Raw genomic sequence first — 17,177 nt, 5'->3', positions numbered from 1 at the left:
GGACGAAGACATCTACCTATTTGGATTTAGGATAACTGGATTTCTGCTTATTGGAGCTGGTGGATATCTGGTGTATCGCAAAGTTCGACAAGTCATTGTAATCTGGAATGCAGGACAGCGTCGTGAGGATGTGACTCTGACTGAAGTGCTGACGGAACATGGACGCCAGTGGTCGGCTGGCTGCGGTTCATGTCCTCGTCCACTCATATGGTACCATCTTGGAGAGAATGTCCCGCGGCTAGAAGCATTATTCGGCCATTTGGATTGAAAGAGATGCAACTGAAAAAGACTCAAGTCTGTTGAAAGTCCCAGCCTGTTCCCAAACAAAGTCTTATCTCAATCCGAACTCCCTCAGTCTGGCCATGGAGGCCAGTTATCAAATTTCTCCGTGGAAGACACGTCGACCTGACACCCTGCCATCATCCCCCCTCCCTCCCCTACGGACTCTGAATTCCTCTCTGGACCAGCTCCCAAGGCAGTGTACCACCTTCAGGCAGAGACTTGGACAATGACAAGTAAGTTAATGGACACGTACTCCCGCATTTCACCGACTACGTTTTTTTTAGCTTTGTTTTTTCTGTATCACTGCACTGCTCCCCCTTCAGGAACAAAGAAGAGAAGCCCTTTTTTTTTTACCAACACCCCACCTTCCCTCATGTGATTCAAGTGCAAGACAAGTGCAAGTCACGCGCCTTCCTTTTTGGATTGCCAAAAAAAAGAGAACACGAAAACTCAGAGGCCAGACTTATATTGTATGTAGCTACGACAGAGTTAGATGTAAGAGAAAAAGAATAATGATCAGTATGATCCTTTTTATCGCTCCCAATTGACTCCCATTACTTTCAAAGTGCACCAGAATCATCAGAAGGACAAACAGTAATAATGGATGGATTCTCTCCAGAAAAAAATAACTGAAACTGTCGCTACAGCTTCCACTTTGGCTGTCAAGCTAAAATAAAGATGATAAATGGGACAATCGCTTTCACGGAAAATGTAACCATTTATAAAATGAGATCAATATACCTGCAATATGGTAAAAAAGACAATTTATAAAATAGAGTTCACTCTACAATCTTTCACTACTACTCCTGTTAAATATTTTTTGGCTTTGCTGTTGTTTTTTCTGTCACTGTCAGGCCTCAGAACTATATTTCACTGCATTCATATTGCTGTATGTGGCCCCAGGTTTATACTAATTCTAAGCAGGGAAATGGAAAAAAGGGTATCATCAAACAATGTTAATTGAAAAAAAAGGGAATTCATTAATTCCTTTTCTCAGCTTATTTCCTTATTGGGGGGCTGGAGCCTATTCAGTTTACTCAGGCGAGAGGCAGGGGACATCCTGAACAGGAAGCTAGTCTGTCGCAGGGCACTCAAAGACAAAAACACACTTATACCTACGGACAATTTACAATCAATTATGTTATGTCTTGACTGTGAGAGAAAACTGGAGTGCAGTGGACCAATGCAAGTAGAGGAGAACAGGAGCAAAAAAAGTATCAGAGAAGAAAAACGATACATAATTTTTTTGTTTTACTTAATTTAAATTTGTACATCTCCAGCACAGAATTGGACAAATGTCCTAGTCTTGTTGTCTTTGTTTGGTGCCAAATGTGGGAGATGATGAGATTCAAGAAACTCAGATGGTCAATTAATTCCATTAGATATTATGTTTTCCATGAGCAATTCCAGCTATAAAACATACAGTATAAGCTTTATTGATGTCCAATATTGGGTGACCAATTTTAGAGAACAATATGCTAGTCTAGAGGCTTTACCTTATCTATTTTACACTATAACAGCTTCCTACCTTGATTCGAGCTGTTAGAGGGTAAGCGATCAGACTTCTTCAGGGTTCGGAAGTGGACTTTCGCGCTGGATTGGCTTTCTCCATAGAGACCAATCGACTGGACCTGGATGATGTAGTCCGTCTCCTCCTCAAGGTCCCACAGGACACAAGATCGACTGGTGGTGTTCACTTCCCGGATGAAGCGCTGCGTGTGCCCGTCCTGTCTCTGCGTAAGGAAAATATCATCATTACAATGCCATGTTGGTATGAACAAAGCATAACATGCTAAACATTTTAGAAAGAAGAAAACAGATACAAAATAATACTTTAGTAGCGTCGCTGCCAGCAACTATTTTATGTAAGTAAGTAATGGTTATTTCTAGACAAGGGTCAGAAAGCACTTTAACAATAAAAAACAATACCCAGTTAAAATATATATTTTAAAAGTCCAAGACAAAAACAGGAATCCCAGAAAATTATAGAAAAGCCTGCACAAATAAAAATGTCTTAAGATGTTTCTTGAAGGAGTCAGTAGATCCATCAAATACAAAGAACAAGCAATTGTTTTCAAATCAGGTTCAATATTCCACAAGAAACAACAAAATGAAAGGCAATTAAATTAAAAAATATGGAAACAAGTTTGCAGTATATATGTATATATATGCATAAATATGTGAATATATGCAATACAAGTTAAAAAACACAAATAGCATGCACATCTTTGTTTTTTCTTTTAATTTCTTCCCTTTTAAACTCCTCATTTATCGTCAGCTAAATAATACGACAAGTCAAGACTAAACTGCCGAAATAGATTATCAGCTTTATTAACCAATTATAGACAACAGTTGGACTTTTGCATGACTCTGACAGTGCTGATGTGTTTTCAAGACTAAACTACAAAATCAACCTGGACACATTAACAACAGCTGTATGAGAGCTACGAGGACTGAAGGTCATAAAGATCCAGGTATTTGAGGGACACGCTGTGTGTTTTATTGTGTTAACAGTTGGAGCCGTATCTCAACCATATGGAGTCTTGAGTGAAAAGTGAAAAGCTGCAGGGTCTTATCGCGGATGCCTTGTTTAATATTCACCGACAGTCCCTGGTGCAATTTGGAGTCAAACTTAGTTTTTGACCTCTTTCAAAGGTACAGAGACTAACAGTTCCCTTGGGAGCTGTGTCTGGGGCTCTGCATCTGCAGATGGGTTAGCGACACAAGATTTGATTTAAATGCCTCATTTCCCTCTGCCAACAGTGAATAATATGAAGATTACAAAAACACTTGAGGTAATTAGAAGACTCATTTTGGGTCCTCGTGAATACAAAGTGTTGTTTCCCAGTCAATCGGCAGTTAAGACCCTTCTCGCTCACATAAATCAGGGCTGCCCAATACGTTGATCACGATCTACCGGTCGATTGCGAAGCTGTTGCAAGTGACATAATGAAATATTATACAAGAAAATAAAAAGAGCAAAAAGTGTGGAATTCCCGACAGGAATTTCATGCAACTCAGAAAAAGGAGAAGGAATTATAGGCTTGATTTTATAATATAACAAACTAAACCCTCGGCGTCTGAGCTCTTCAAATCTTCTCTACGAGAGTTACAGAAACAACACAGTTGCACTGAAGCTGCAGGTTAAAATGAAAGCATAACAAAAGGTGGTTTTCCTTAAGTGATGAAGAGATACGTGTTTAAACACTCATGTATAATAATACACCATTACATTATGACTATTTGTGAACAAAACACTTTTTTCCTATGAATAAAATTAGAATAAGAGCATGTTTATTGCAGGTGAGCAACAAATTCTAATGACACGATCAGACAAAGCGCTCAGTAGTGATGATGATGTGAAGATTAAGTTACTGACAGTTTTATTCTCGTTAAACTTCATCTGAAAATGTTTTAAATAAGCCACTAGTCGCCTCTGTAAATGCAGTATTCTTCTTAATTCACATCTGAATATTTTTGTGCAACACTTTCTGAGTTTGAGTGTTTTTGGTAAGAAAGCAATGCAGTTCTTAGTACAGAAGGCTCCTTAACTATCTGCAGTGGAGGATGTAGCTGACACTGAGCTTAGTGCCAGGTTTCAAGGACATTTTCGGAAGTTTCTCACAGAGGAAAAGTATCCAAATATGAGGAGATATGCTACTTTCTTGACTGCAATATCCGACTCTAGTTATTTATGCAAATCAGCCTTTTTTTTGAAGATAATAAACACAAACTTCCTTCAATCAAGAAAAATTAAAGTATGTTCTTACTTGTGCTGAGCAAATTTAATGAAGGTAGATCTTTTAGACTTGATCGTTTTAAAAGTAGCTCATAAATGAAAAAGTGTGGGCACCCCTGACATAACACGTCAACACACAAGCCCCTTTGTCGTTTCTATTTTTAGCCTATTGAAGAAATGTTGTTCCAGAGAAAAGTATTCTGGAAGGAAGACGAACCGTCTCATCGCTGCATTGTTTACTATCTGTAGCCCAAAGCAGAGATAAAGTCAACAGCTGATACGATTTCTAAATTAACAAGTAAGTAATTTTTATTTGTAAAGCGCTTCTTTTCAGACCAGTGTAACAAAGCGTTTGAACAACAAAACAATACACAGTTAAAAATACATACATTTTTTTAAACTTTAGAAGGACAATACAACATAGTCCTAAGAAAATTAAGAAAAAGATTTCAAATGTAAAAAGGTCTTTTTGAAGGACCCAGTAGAATCCATCAAACACAGAGGGAGAGGAAGATCGTTCCAAAGCTTAGGAAACTGAACCATCAGCAGATTCTGATCCACAGACCGCAGAGCCCGAGCTGGGGTGTAAGGCTGGATCAGATCAGTGATGTAAGGAAGAGCCTGACCATGAATAGCTCTGAAAGTAAGAACCAGAATTTTAAAATTGATTCTGAAAAATACTGTCAGCCAATGCAGAGTTTTGTATCAACTACAGGCAAGACAGCTCCTTCTGTGTTAAGACTATAAAATACACTGTTACAAAAGTCTCAATGGGAAGACACAAATGCATGGATTATAACCATCAAATCGCGTTGTGACACCATTTATCTGAGAGATTTTTGCAGTGTTGCACTAATTACATGTCTTACTACTTAAACTACTGACTCCACCCTGGAATTTCATCATCAGGGGCAACAACCAGAGTGTCAGTTTTCTCCAGATTTAGCTGAAGTGTTATTTTTCACCCGAAGGAATCAAGTAGAGCAAAAATGATAAAGGACCCATAACAGAACAATTCGATTTGCTCTATAAGACACTAAAAGTGCTCCCAGAAAGGTATGACGAGAACCAATGTAAAACAGACCCAGACAGTCCCTGTCCTCTCAGAAGGATCTGGTGATCAACTGTGTCAAAGGCTGAGAACAGAGTGTGAGAGTGAACCAGAACAGTGAATTTACCCGAATAACCCAACGTCATGATGTCATTGGACACATTCAGAAAGGTGGAGTGATGTTTGTTGAAACTTCTCATAGATGTTGCTCTGATCCAGTAATGATGACAGCTGCTCAGAAATCACCTTCTTTAAGATCTTGGACAAGAGTGGAAGCTTGGAAACGCAAGTCTCCTCTCTTAGGACTTTGACCTGCACATGACAGAGCAGAAAATACTACGGCGAGTCAGGGTTATTGAGAAACTAAGGAGAAAACGCTTGTTCGTAACTGTCCAGTGTATAGAACAAGCCCTCCATCGACTCTCTGATACTAAACATCATAATCATAAATCCGTAAGGCTTGAGACACATCCATTTGAGAAACGGGCTGCTATGAGCCCAAACTTTTGTAAAAATTACTTTTTAAACTGTCGACAGCAGGAGACGATCCGTGGCAGATTGAATCAACTCATCTTGGTCTATATGTTCTATGGCAGGTGTGAGAAATGTGTTGAGTGAGATCTGATTGGTTTTGCTTGCGATTATTTTGTGTGTTATATTATCTCATTGTTTTATCCTGACTGACGACTGACACAACAAAAAAATTATGCCATTCGGTCACAAAGGTAGATCAAATTACATTATTGAAATAGATGTCAACCTATAATCCATCCTATCATTTCATTTGTGTAGAGGGCAGCAAATCAGATGATAATTGACCCAGAGAGTGATGAAACAATGTTTGTGAAGGTCCAGCTGATGATCCAGGACCTCCTGAGGAATCAATAAAGTTCTACCTAACCTAACCTAACCTAACCTAGTGAGACCAGTCACCCATAAGGTTTGCCATTGAGATGGAACGCCAAAGGTTTTTATTGGATCACTGTCAATGTCATTCAAAACAGCTGATTTCGCATTTGGAGGACAGCTATTAATTGCGATTGCGATTAAATATACAATTCATTTATTCATTGTATTTCTTTATGATTGTTAAGATTAAGTTATAAAGCCATTTTTAAGATAAAGACAAATTATTAATACTTTGAAATAAATTGAGATTTATTTAGTTACTTTAATTACACTTGTAAACAGACATAATATATTCACTGCAAATTACTTAATAAAAAAATGGTGGTGTAAACATTTGTATTTGTAAGTCAAAAAATCACACTAACTTCAGTGAATAGAATAGAATGCTGTGACAGAATCTGTCATTATACACAGTATAAGGAAATTAGAACCCCCCCTTCAGTGCAGACTAGCAATACACTAAAAACACAATATTAAAAAAAAAGCAATATAAATAAGTGCAAGTAAATTAGATAAAATGTATTAATTTAAAAGTAAAAGTGTGCATTAGTCCATGTTTGAATTTAAAGTGACAATGGCTGTGGGGAAGAAACTGTTTTTAAATCTATTTGTTCTGTAATGGATTCCTGATGGCAACAGGGCAAAAAGAGTGGAGCCAGGGTGGGAATGGTCCTTGGTTGGCTGGGCGGCAGTCGTGGGTGTAGTGAGAGTTCAGGAGGGGGCTCAGCACGCAGCCTTGTGGCGATCCGGTGCTCAGTGTCCATGTGGAGGAAAGGTGGGGGCCAAGTCTGACAGTCTGGGGCCGATTTGTGAGGAAGTCCTTTATCCAGGCACGTGTCGGGGGGGGAGGCAGAGAGTGGTGAGTTTGAAAATGAGAATGTCACAGTAAAGAAAAGTTTAAACACTGCTCAGTCATTCTGCCTTTTCTTACTGCACAATTTTGCACAGTTTCTCTTGTCACTATATCATTTTTAAATTAATCTAATGTGATACAAAATATTATATTGTTATTTTTCAGTTTTGAGTGTTTGATTGTACAAGGTAATAAACTTTAGAGTACACACATAAATGCGCGAACACACACATGCCAGCAACACATTCAAATTTATGAACCGATGTCAGGATATAAACGTGTTGAAAACACTTTAGTCTGGTTCTTTCCTTCATCTGAGCTGCCATCATCATGTTAGATAAGTTGTTTGTGTGCTATCAAATCACAACTATGTGTGTTGTGTGTTGTTTAAAGATGGTCATACGTTTTTGTATTTATGACACTGATAATACATGACGTTTCATGTTGTTGAGACACTGGTGGAATTTTATCCACACAGTTGTCATACAAATACATCACTTCCACTTCCTGAGGCCCCTGTGATCGGCAGCACCTGAAGTCAGCTCCTGCTATTGAGTGGTAAAAAAGTTGTTTTCACAACTATCAATGCTAATATTATGCTCATCTCTCAAAGGATATGTCTCCAACCTTACGAATCTATGATTGTGACTCTCTGTTTGGCATCAGAAAGTCGATGGAGGACTTTTACACAAGGGACAGTTTTGATCGGGCGTTTCCTCCTCCGTTTTTCATCGACACAGACTCTCCGGATAATCTGCTGCTCTGTCGGAGACCGGGTGAGTCCTGCAAGAAATCGAGAAGAGGTTCCTGTTCTTGTGTCCAAGTCAAGAGAAGACACACTGATGACATTCGGAAACTGGTAATAGCAAAAATAAAACCCAAAGTGTTGTTTGACACGATCAATTCTCTCTTCTGTCTTTGCTCCTCAAATCACCCCTGTCTTCTCTGAAGCTGACAACAATGTATTGTTGAGATTTTTCATTGACAAAATTAAATTAATCAAAGAGAAAATCCCTCCCCTTTTGCATGGAACCTCTGCTGTCACTGAGCCTGTCCCCACCTTCTGGGTCTTCCTTAAGCCTGTAACTCTGATCACCAGATCCTGCTGAGAAGACTCAGGGTGATCATATTCGTCGAACTTTTTTCTCAGTACGTCTTCTCCTTCTCCCTCTCCCCCCTCTGTCCTGTCCTGCTCGGTATGTCAGTGGGTGTGTGCATTCGCACAATTATATGGTCAACAACAACAACACGATATGACCAATGATGATATGTTTAGTCAATATTCATCATTTAATCGTTGGTTGCCAACGTGGTGCCTCGCAAACGGTTTTGGCTTTGTATACCACTGGAAGAATTTCTGGGGAAAACCTGGTCTGATTAGGAGAGACTGCATCCATCCCATATTGTCTCTCTTGTCTAGCTATATTGACAGTTTTATTAGTTTAACGTGACAACTCAGAGCACAGACCAGGAGGCAGAACGGCAGTCTTCCAAACTCTTCTGCCCTTCTCCTACAACAGTCTCCTGCCTTTAACCACATAGAGAGGGTGAATCTGCCCAGTTTCATAAAATCAAGAAAAAATTTCTCCAGTAGAAGAGTTGTTAAAGAAAATCTAATCCAAATAAATCTAAATCAAATAAATACTTACACTACTTACACTTGCACTACTATTGTAGAGGACAGGAGAAATAAGTGTGGATTGTTGAATATCCGATCCCTGTCCTCAAAAGCTGCACTAACTCTATCCTAGGGATTCAATGCCACCCAGCCACATTAAGTAGAGTACATTGGAGTTAGGTTAGGTTAGGTTAGGTAGTTGCAGCCATCATTAACTAATGTCTGTCAACCTTTACCAGATACAATCTGATTTCAACTATTTTAAAAGTATTATGCTTAGCATATCTAATACAACCTTGAGATCAGGTCAGCCACTTCACTTTGCTCTACTTTATCTTCCTCCTGGACCATAGTCTGAGTTCCCCGAGTTCTTGACTAGCCTGACTGATTATTGTTGGTGACTCTAACTTCTCTGTGTTTAATGTTCCATGATAGCTTGGCTAACACGTTTAACTCTATCCTGGAATCATTTGGTTTCTCTGTAAATGAACAGACTCACTGTTTTAAGCACACTTTGGATCTTTTTCTAGCATACGGACTTGAAATTAAAAATGTTATTGCAGGAAAGACATAAATTAAAACAGGATTCCAGACGATTAAGGAAGAAATGGTGTTCATCAAAAAATTATTAATTCTACCAGGTCTGGCAAGATAAGTTAAACATACTGTATACAAGGTGGCTCGTCAGAATGGCTGAGCCAGCATATTACTCATCACTTATAGAAGCAAATAAGAATAACCCCAGGTTCTTATTCAGTTCTGTGGCCAGAATGAAAAAGAGCCATCATTCCATTGAGCAGTCCATCCCTCCTCATCTCAGTAACAGTGATTTCAGGAACTTATTTAATGAAACAATCGTATCTATTAGAGGAAAGATCAAAGACCTCCTAGATTATTCTAATACAACCGGTGCAGCTTTACCGGACACAGACACTAAAACTGATATATATTTTTGACTCCTTTTACCAGTGAGTACTCGACAACTGTCCCTGATTGTTTCCTCCTCAATGTCCACAACATGTCTTCTGGATCCTATTCCGACATGGCTACTTAAGGAAGTGTTCCCTTACTTAGCACTTTCATACTTGACATTATTAACTTGTCAATGACATCATGCTATGGGCTTCAGATTTTTAATGTTGCAGTAATTAAACCTCTGCTTAAATATCCCACTCTTGATCAAGAGGTTCTCACTGACTTTAGGCCTATCTCTAATCTTGACACTGTTGACCACCAAATTCTTCTAAAGAGATTAGAAAACCATATAGGCATACATGGAACTGCTCTTAACTGGTTTAATCCTATCTGTCGGCTAGAAAGCACTATGTACATGTCAACCACCTCTCATCGACACACACTAAGTACAGCTATGGTGTCCCACAAGGTTCTGTTCTTGGTCCAATCCTATTCACAATCTATATGCTCCCACCAGTGGAGGTTGTAGCTTGAGTTTCCTCAAACAGAGAATCAGAGACCCAATTAATAGATTAATAGGTTGTCCTCCTCCTCATACTCGTACCACGCTTTCCTAGCTGGTGAACGAGTCGGTGAGGCCTCTATGGTGTTAGCTGCCAGGGTGGAGCTAGCTGCCGTAGCAGTAGCTGCTACCGGGGTTAAACCTCCCCGCTGCAGGCGCTCTTCCGAGGAAGATCGAAGCAAGCGGGGCAGGTGTCGGCTTTGAGCAGGTGCTCCTGACCCCGGCAGAAGAAGCAGGAGCCGTGGAGGTCAAGTTCTGCCAAGATGGCTGGGTAGGAGTTGCAAGTCTTTTGGTCCATAGAAAAAAATGTCTTTGTGATTGTTAAGATAAAGTTTTAAGACGTTTTTAAGATAAAGGCAAATTAAACATACATGAATTAAAATTATTTATTGCGTTACCTTAATTACAGTAGTAAAAAAAAGAATATATTCACTGCAAATACTTAAAAAATGTAAGTGATAAAAGTGTGGCGTAAACATTTATATTTATTAGTTAATAATAAATCACACAAACTTCAATGCAGAGTAAAGAAAATAACTAACACTGGTTAGTCATTCTGCCTTTTTCCACCAGCACATATTTACACAGTTGCTTTTCTTTCTCTTTCATCATTAATTGCATCTCCTGTCATACAAAATAATATATTGTAATTTATAAAATTTTAATGTTGTGAATGTACATCGTAATAAAATTTGAAGTAGCACACATTCAAACACAACAGCAGTGCACGCACACACTCGAGGACACACACACAGCCGTAGCAGCACACATCAGGGGTCTATGGTCTAACTTGGGGTGATAAAGGGCCTCTCTTGGGATAACATAGGGGCCCCAAAGAAGGTAGTATTATTTTTCACTGCCAGCAGGCCAAAGAATGACGGAAATTAACTTCAAATCTGAAAAAGCAAATTGTGAAAAAAGTATCAAAATAACAAAAATGTTCCTAAAAGTATCCTCATAGCAAGAATATTATTGTTTGTGTGTGTAATTGCACCAGGAACGTTTAAATAAAGGTACAAGCTGTTTAGTGACTGTATATCATTTCATTATCAAATCACAAAAGCGCTTAAAAAAAACATAACATTGAAGGAAAAAAAATAGAATTAGATTTTAAATTAAACATTTCTTCATGATTCGTTTTGTAGTAATACTACAATACATTTACGGTCAGTATTATTGATTTAGAAAAGTCTTGTCTTGACTAGGGTGTGTCATCTGTTTCTTGAAAATATTGAGATATTTCCAACAATGTGACCCTGATTTGCAAAAAATGTTTAAACAAATACATAGATATGCATTTCGACAACATTCCCTCAGGTTAATACCATAATTTGCGGGTGAACTCACGATGCATCGGCTCCAGCATTTTTGCTTCGGCAAATGCAATGGTAACATCAAAATCCGAGGCACCATAAACACACCATTGCCTCCTCAGGCACTGAAGTTGCGTCAGACAACAAACTTGAACAAAGATGGATGTGCAGAAATTTCAGGTGCAGTCATTTTTTATTATTATTATTTGTTTTGCTCTTTTGAAAACAACCCTTTAAAGCAACTCTATGCGATTTTTAGTCGAGCGACGCCAGTGGACTCAAGTGGTAGCGTTTAGCCGGACAGGAGACCACATTTGTGTAGGAAATGTAGATATTTCCAGGTATGCAGCAGTTGGACGAATTTTCTGTTTCCAGACTTCCATTGGCTGAATGAAGGATTGATACCAATGAGGTAATGAATCAGATTGTGGATAATAAAATATGATATGCGTTATGACAGATTTGTAAATAATTGTTTTTGTACCATAATTCGCCCCTCACCCCAACACAACCAGCACATGTTCACACCATCCCAAAGAACTTTTACAGTGGAAATAAAAATCACACAAAACACCCCAAGTCACGATAAATGAGTCATTCAACTAGTTTTAAGTTGATGTGTTATTACAAGTTATTTTAGTACAAAAATATTAAGGTACCCAAAACTACCCAGTGCTGCTTTAAGGGGAACAGTGCATGCATTCATCTGTTAGAACAGAATTGTGCTTTTAAGGTAAGAAAGCTGACAAGACTATTAAATTCTGAAGACCTCACTATTTTTATCTAATGATCATATATCAAAACATAACCATCTCATAATAAAGTCATATCGGGAGCAAATTGCTTTGAATCAAATCGTATCGGGAAAAGGAGATTTTCTATCAGATCTTATCGTCAGGTAATTTAAGTGTTTCACATCGTACCATCCATGTATTTCTGTGAATTGCATCCTATCATATCGCTACCAGTGTAGCGAATGCTTATCAAATCCGCCTTAGTTCTAAAGATTTATGTCCCTAGTACAAACATATAAAGATGAGTTCTAAATTCTGAGCACTGGAGCACATTTGGTGATATTTAAAGTTGAATATCTACTTGACATCCGACTTACTTGTTGTAAGATAGAGAAGCCGATGATGATGTCTCCCTCAGGAACGTCCCAGGACACAGTGGCCGAGTCGACCCGTGGATGCTTCACCGATACGTTGACAGGAGCGGGAGGTCGGTCTGGATGAAAGCAGAACATCAACCAGATTCAATCTGGTTCTTTCAATTTGCTTTTACAGAAAATGAATTATGTATTGCCATCTGTGTCCTTGTCACCAAGCCTGGCCAAGTCTCAGGTGCTTATTTAAAATGAGCTTTTCTACTCTTTGAATGTTGTGGAATAAATACAATAAATAAAAATAGTCATTTCAGAAAAATCGAACCGTTAATAAGTTACGTTAAAAGTGAACTCCTGATGATGTGAAACATTCAGCTTCATAAACGCACTGATGTCTTTAATGTTTTTTTGTATATTATATTCAGGTAACTAGAAATTTGGTGTGAAGCCTTATGAAAGATTCGGACACAAACGTTAAAGTTAATACATCATAAGTTAATCAGAATAAGAATATACAGGCTGAAAAAATATTGAAATATAATTAAAGTTACTCAGTAAAAGTTTGATTTCAACTAAACAAACAATAACATTAAAATGACAAAACAAGCAATAAATATGCACTTAAGTGTGGAAAAACATCTATTAGTACACGCAAAGCCCTCTAACAGGCCTCGCTATTGGTTTACCCCTTGAGGCTTCCACCTCTGCACCTGAATAAATTGAATCTACTCTCTGCCCAATAGTGGGGAAGCCCCCTATATAGGCCCTCTGCTCCCGCCATTTGTCTAACTTTTGAAACTCAATGACAAAGAGACCCAGCTGGGCAAATAGTTAGAGGGCTTCGCATGTACTAATAGAACTGGAGTTACATCCAGGTAACTAATAGTTTTATTACATACATGCTCCGCCCTCTAACGGGCTTCGCTATTTCTTTATTACCTATGCGAAGGCCTTAGGGAATAGTTCACTCCTAGCTAAGACAGAGATCTTCACTCCTTTCCCAAGAAAGAAAAAACATCCCACCTAACCTCACTCTGTTGTAGATGAGGTTCTGCCAGTTACTGTCTCCAAAATTGTGTGAGAACCAGCAGTCATGTCACGTAAATTAAAGCGTACAAACGTGGCTGTAGACGACCACAATGCAGCTTGATAGATATCTTCAGCCGTCACTCCTCTGAACAGGGCGGTCGAAGATGCTATGCCCCTGGTTGAATGGGCTCTCAGGCCATCAGGGACAGGGTGACCCACAACCTCATAAGTTGAGAATAGCACTACAAATCCAATGAGCAAAACGCTGAGAGGATACTCCAGCTCCAGCTTTCTTTGCCCCGTAACAGACAAAACATCTGATTGGATTTATGTAAACTAGCTGTGTGTCTAACATAACAGACTAGAACTCGTACTGGAACAGGTCCGCGACTGGTCTCCCGAACTGGCACCAGATCTGTGACGTTATATGTGGGGAGAGCGCCCCCTGGGGAAATTCGCTCCGCTCCCACATTCAACAATGCCGCGGCTTGGGCCCCTGTGTCTGGATCTGCTGTGCTAGGTATGTGCCCTCTGGCCTGGCTATTTCAGCTCCAACTCCAGCACCCCCATGGACCCTCCTACACTCTCCTCTTTTCTCTCACTAAATCCTCCCTCACTCCTCTCCTTATCCATCTGTCTACCCCCCCATCCTTCCTCCCAGCCGGTCAAAGCGGCAGGCCGTCAACAATGAGTCGGGTTCCGCTCGAGGTTTCTGCCTTCTAAAAGGAAGTTTTTCCTCGCCATTGCTCACTGTACAGCTCACTGTACAGTGTTTTGTTTCTTGCTCTTTGTTGAATTGCTGGGATCTATTTTTCCTTAATCAACTGTAGTCTTATTTCAACTGTATAGTGTCTTGAGATAACTTTGTTATGATAAGACACTTTAAATAAAATTGAATTGAATTGAATTGAATTGAACAAACCCGGAATGTGTCCAGTTCGCAGGGACAAAACATACCCATGTTGGCCCAACTCAGAATAGAGGCTGCAACATGGTGTAGACCCTGTGACCTCAATCCTCTCTGCCTGTTCAGATACGCCACTGTTGTGGAGTTGTCATGATCGCACCATAACCATGTCTCCCTTCTAATTGAGGAGGAAAATGGTGGAGGACCTTTTGAACCGCAAGCAGTTCTAGGTAATTTATGTGTTTTGGTGTGTTTGACCACAGTGTCCTGTCCACAGGTCCCGCCCCGGCCGGTCAGGGATGCATCTGTGCACACATGAGTGTACTGATGTACACAACCCAATCCGACTTCTCTCTTGAGTCAGTCAGGAAAGTTCCAGAAGTCTATGTCCTTCATAGCGAGGTAAGGAACAGTCAACATGTGGCCCTTGTCTTGGACTGGATGAAGTCGAAGACGACCAAACCACCGTTGAAGACGTCTCATATTTAACAATCCCAGTCTGACGACATGGTGGGCCGCTGCCATAAGACCCAGTAGTGACATTATGTTTCTGGCTGGTAGAGAAAAGGTTTTTCGAACCTTGTCCAACTGGTGTAGTAACGACCCTAGTTCTAGAGTCTAGATGCAGACCTTGGTTCTAACATACTTTTCTTTATGTTGACCAAAAACCCCAATTGCTGTATGTGACTGTAGACTAGGGCAGTCTGATCCTGCACCTCTTGTCGAGAGGATGCAAAGATTAACCAATAGTCCAAATATGTCAATATTTGGACCCCTCTTGACATTAATGGCTCCAGTGCTTTTTCCACGGACTTGGAGAACATCCTCGGAGCCAGGCGAGTGTACTCGAAAATCTTGTCAGACGATACATTTCCGTGACGTTTTCACTGCCGCACCAACTTCCGTAGCTTTGTCCTTTGATCCTGGAAAGACGGGCATCTGGTCGACGCAGGAGGTGGTGCTGGACGGCGGCATGGATGGAAATGCCCCGCTGGTTGTTCTGACGTCTTCCAGGCAGCTTCTAGGCAATCGATAATCGTAAAGATGTCGTTCCCGAAGAGGAGTGTGGCGGTCTCGCTGACTTATGTCGGACAGTCACAGGTACTAGTTATGAGTAGCCACCAGCGTCGCTGCTCATATGTGACCGGCTTTAATGGCGAGAGCCTGGGTCATCCTTAGTGTAGTGTCGGCTACGGTGTGAGCCTCCTTTATCTCCTCTGGAGACAACATGGTGGGCTCAAATGTAATTTTGTCCAGAGAGCAGGCGCGGATGCTCAGATTGTTAGCGATCGCTAACAACTGAGAGCCCGATGTAAAAGACTGGTTCAACAGGGAAGCGGTGGTCCGGACTGAACTTCTGGAAAGGGAGGCGCTGAGGGGGCATCTTCAAGAGCTCCTTTCCACGCGGAGAAACAGTGGCTCTACTCCGAGTCTCTCTCGAGTGACAGAACCTCTCACCCTATCTCTAATGGAGACGCCCGACACCCCTTGCCTTTTAGCTCAGCTCCCTCTTACGCACAACAGTTCTGAAGAGCGAATGCAGAAGTTTTATATTTAAGCTAAATACGAAAATACAAAACATGGATCTTATTTAAGAAGAATTACAGTGAAAGGCAGTTTAAAAGGTGAGTTTTATGTATCCTGCGGGACTTCCAGATGAGGTGAGATGGTGAGGTTAACCCCACTGTTGCTCCCTGTTCCATTTTGCCCTTGAAAAGCTGGTGGAAAAAAAATTGTCTAGAAGAGACTAGAAGCTGACTAAGTTTGTAAAAGAGGTTTTTAATCTCGATGTGATTTTTCCCTGATTAAATAAAAACTAAAAGGACTGAATGTGCCACTCACGCAAATGACAAATGCAAATCAAAAAATATATTTTTTACAGTATATATTAATTAAATGACAATATATGATTTAAAAAATGGTTTCTTTGGAAAGTTAGACAAGCAATCCTGCAAGTCCTATTTAACTACACTTAACCACCTGGATTATTGTTGACCATGACTGATTTGGGAAACTGGTTATCAATTACAATTTTGGAAAGTTTCAGGTCAACCAGGAGAAAACGACGCTGTAAAAGGGTGGGCGGATGAAGCATCCAATTTCAGACCAATGAGAACATGAATTTGAATACCCCAGTTGTATGCATACGCACAGTCTCATCAAGGACATAGACGATCAGGCCTTTGTGGACCGGTGTCAGCTCAACCATCTCTATATCAATGCGGGTTAATCCAAAAAGCTGCTAAAGGACTGTAGACAACAATGTTCTCAACTGGCACTATGTTGAACATTGAGATGGCGCCATCAACAAGTACACTTTAATGGCACTAAATCAAACTTCAGTGCCTGACTGATACACCTACACTGCAAGAAATATAATTTACTAGAAAAATTGTTTCACTGCCCAAACCAGGTAAGTTATCTGGAACTGCCACTGCATCTGTTCTATCCAAACGTTAATTACTGGACAAGTCGACAAAATGCACCCCAAGTTTATAAAATACGTAGTTGATCTACCCAGAGATGATCTGTTGTTAAAGTCTGACTTGGTGACGTCACTTCAGCTGTAGAACTTGTGGCGAGCACTCGGAAAGAAAAATCGAAGTGCCGACTCGGGGCTAGCTAGTGCGTGCTCGTCAATCATGTTTAGTCGCCACAACATCGTGTTTTACGCCAAACAATACGGTTTTTGTGCTCACTGTTTGTGTTTCTGCGCCACGAGTTCACTGTGTGCACGTTCTTAATTATACCGGTTGGGAGATCATAAAGCAACCCATTTCAATCTTTTAAAAAAACAACTTCAAACCTTTTTCACTTCAATCAAAAAAAGTCATGTCAATCAAAAAAGTAAAGACTTCAATCAAAAACAGAAATACCGTTTGAAATGGTACTTT

The 17,177-nt window shown here is 40.0% G+C and overlaps 1 protein-coding gene across 2 annotated transcripts in view; it reads right to left on the bottom strand.

Moving 5' to 3' along the window:
• The window catches only part of fndc4a (fibronectin type III domain containing 4a), a 43,068-nt gene that overhangs the window by 11,255 nt on the left and 14,636 nt on the right, over positions 1-17,177 (bottom strand). For both annotated transcript variants that reach the window (XM_087778737.1, XM_087778736.1), the window contains exons 2-3: positions 12,354-12,469; positions 1,811-2,015 (exon numbers count right to left, since the gene is read on the bottom strand). In XM_087778737.1, the coding sequence (XP_087634863.1) occupies positions 1,811-2,015; positions 12,354-12,469 (321 nt within the window). The remainder of the gene's footprint in view (positions 1-1,810; positions 2,016-12,353; positions 12,470-17,177) is intronic.

The sequence above is a fragment of the Callionymus lyra genome, chromosome 17 (genome assembly GCF_982586985.1).
Source record: "Callionymus lyra chromosome 17, fCalLyr1.hap1.1, whole genome shotgun sequence".
Lineage (NCBI taxonomy): Eukaryota > Metazoa > Chordata > Actinopteri > Syngnathiformes > Callionymidae > Callionymus > Callionymus lyra.
Note: the sequence above shows the minus strand (reverse complement) of the source record. Positions and strands in the feature narration are given on the sequence as shown.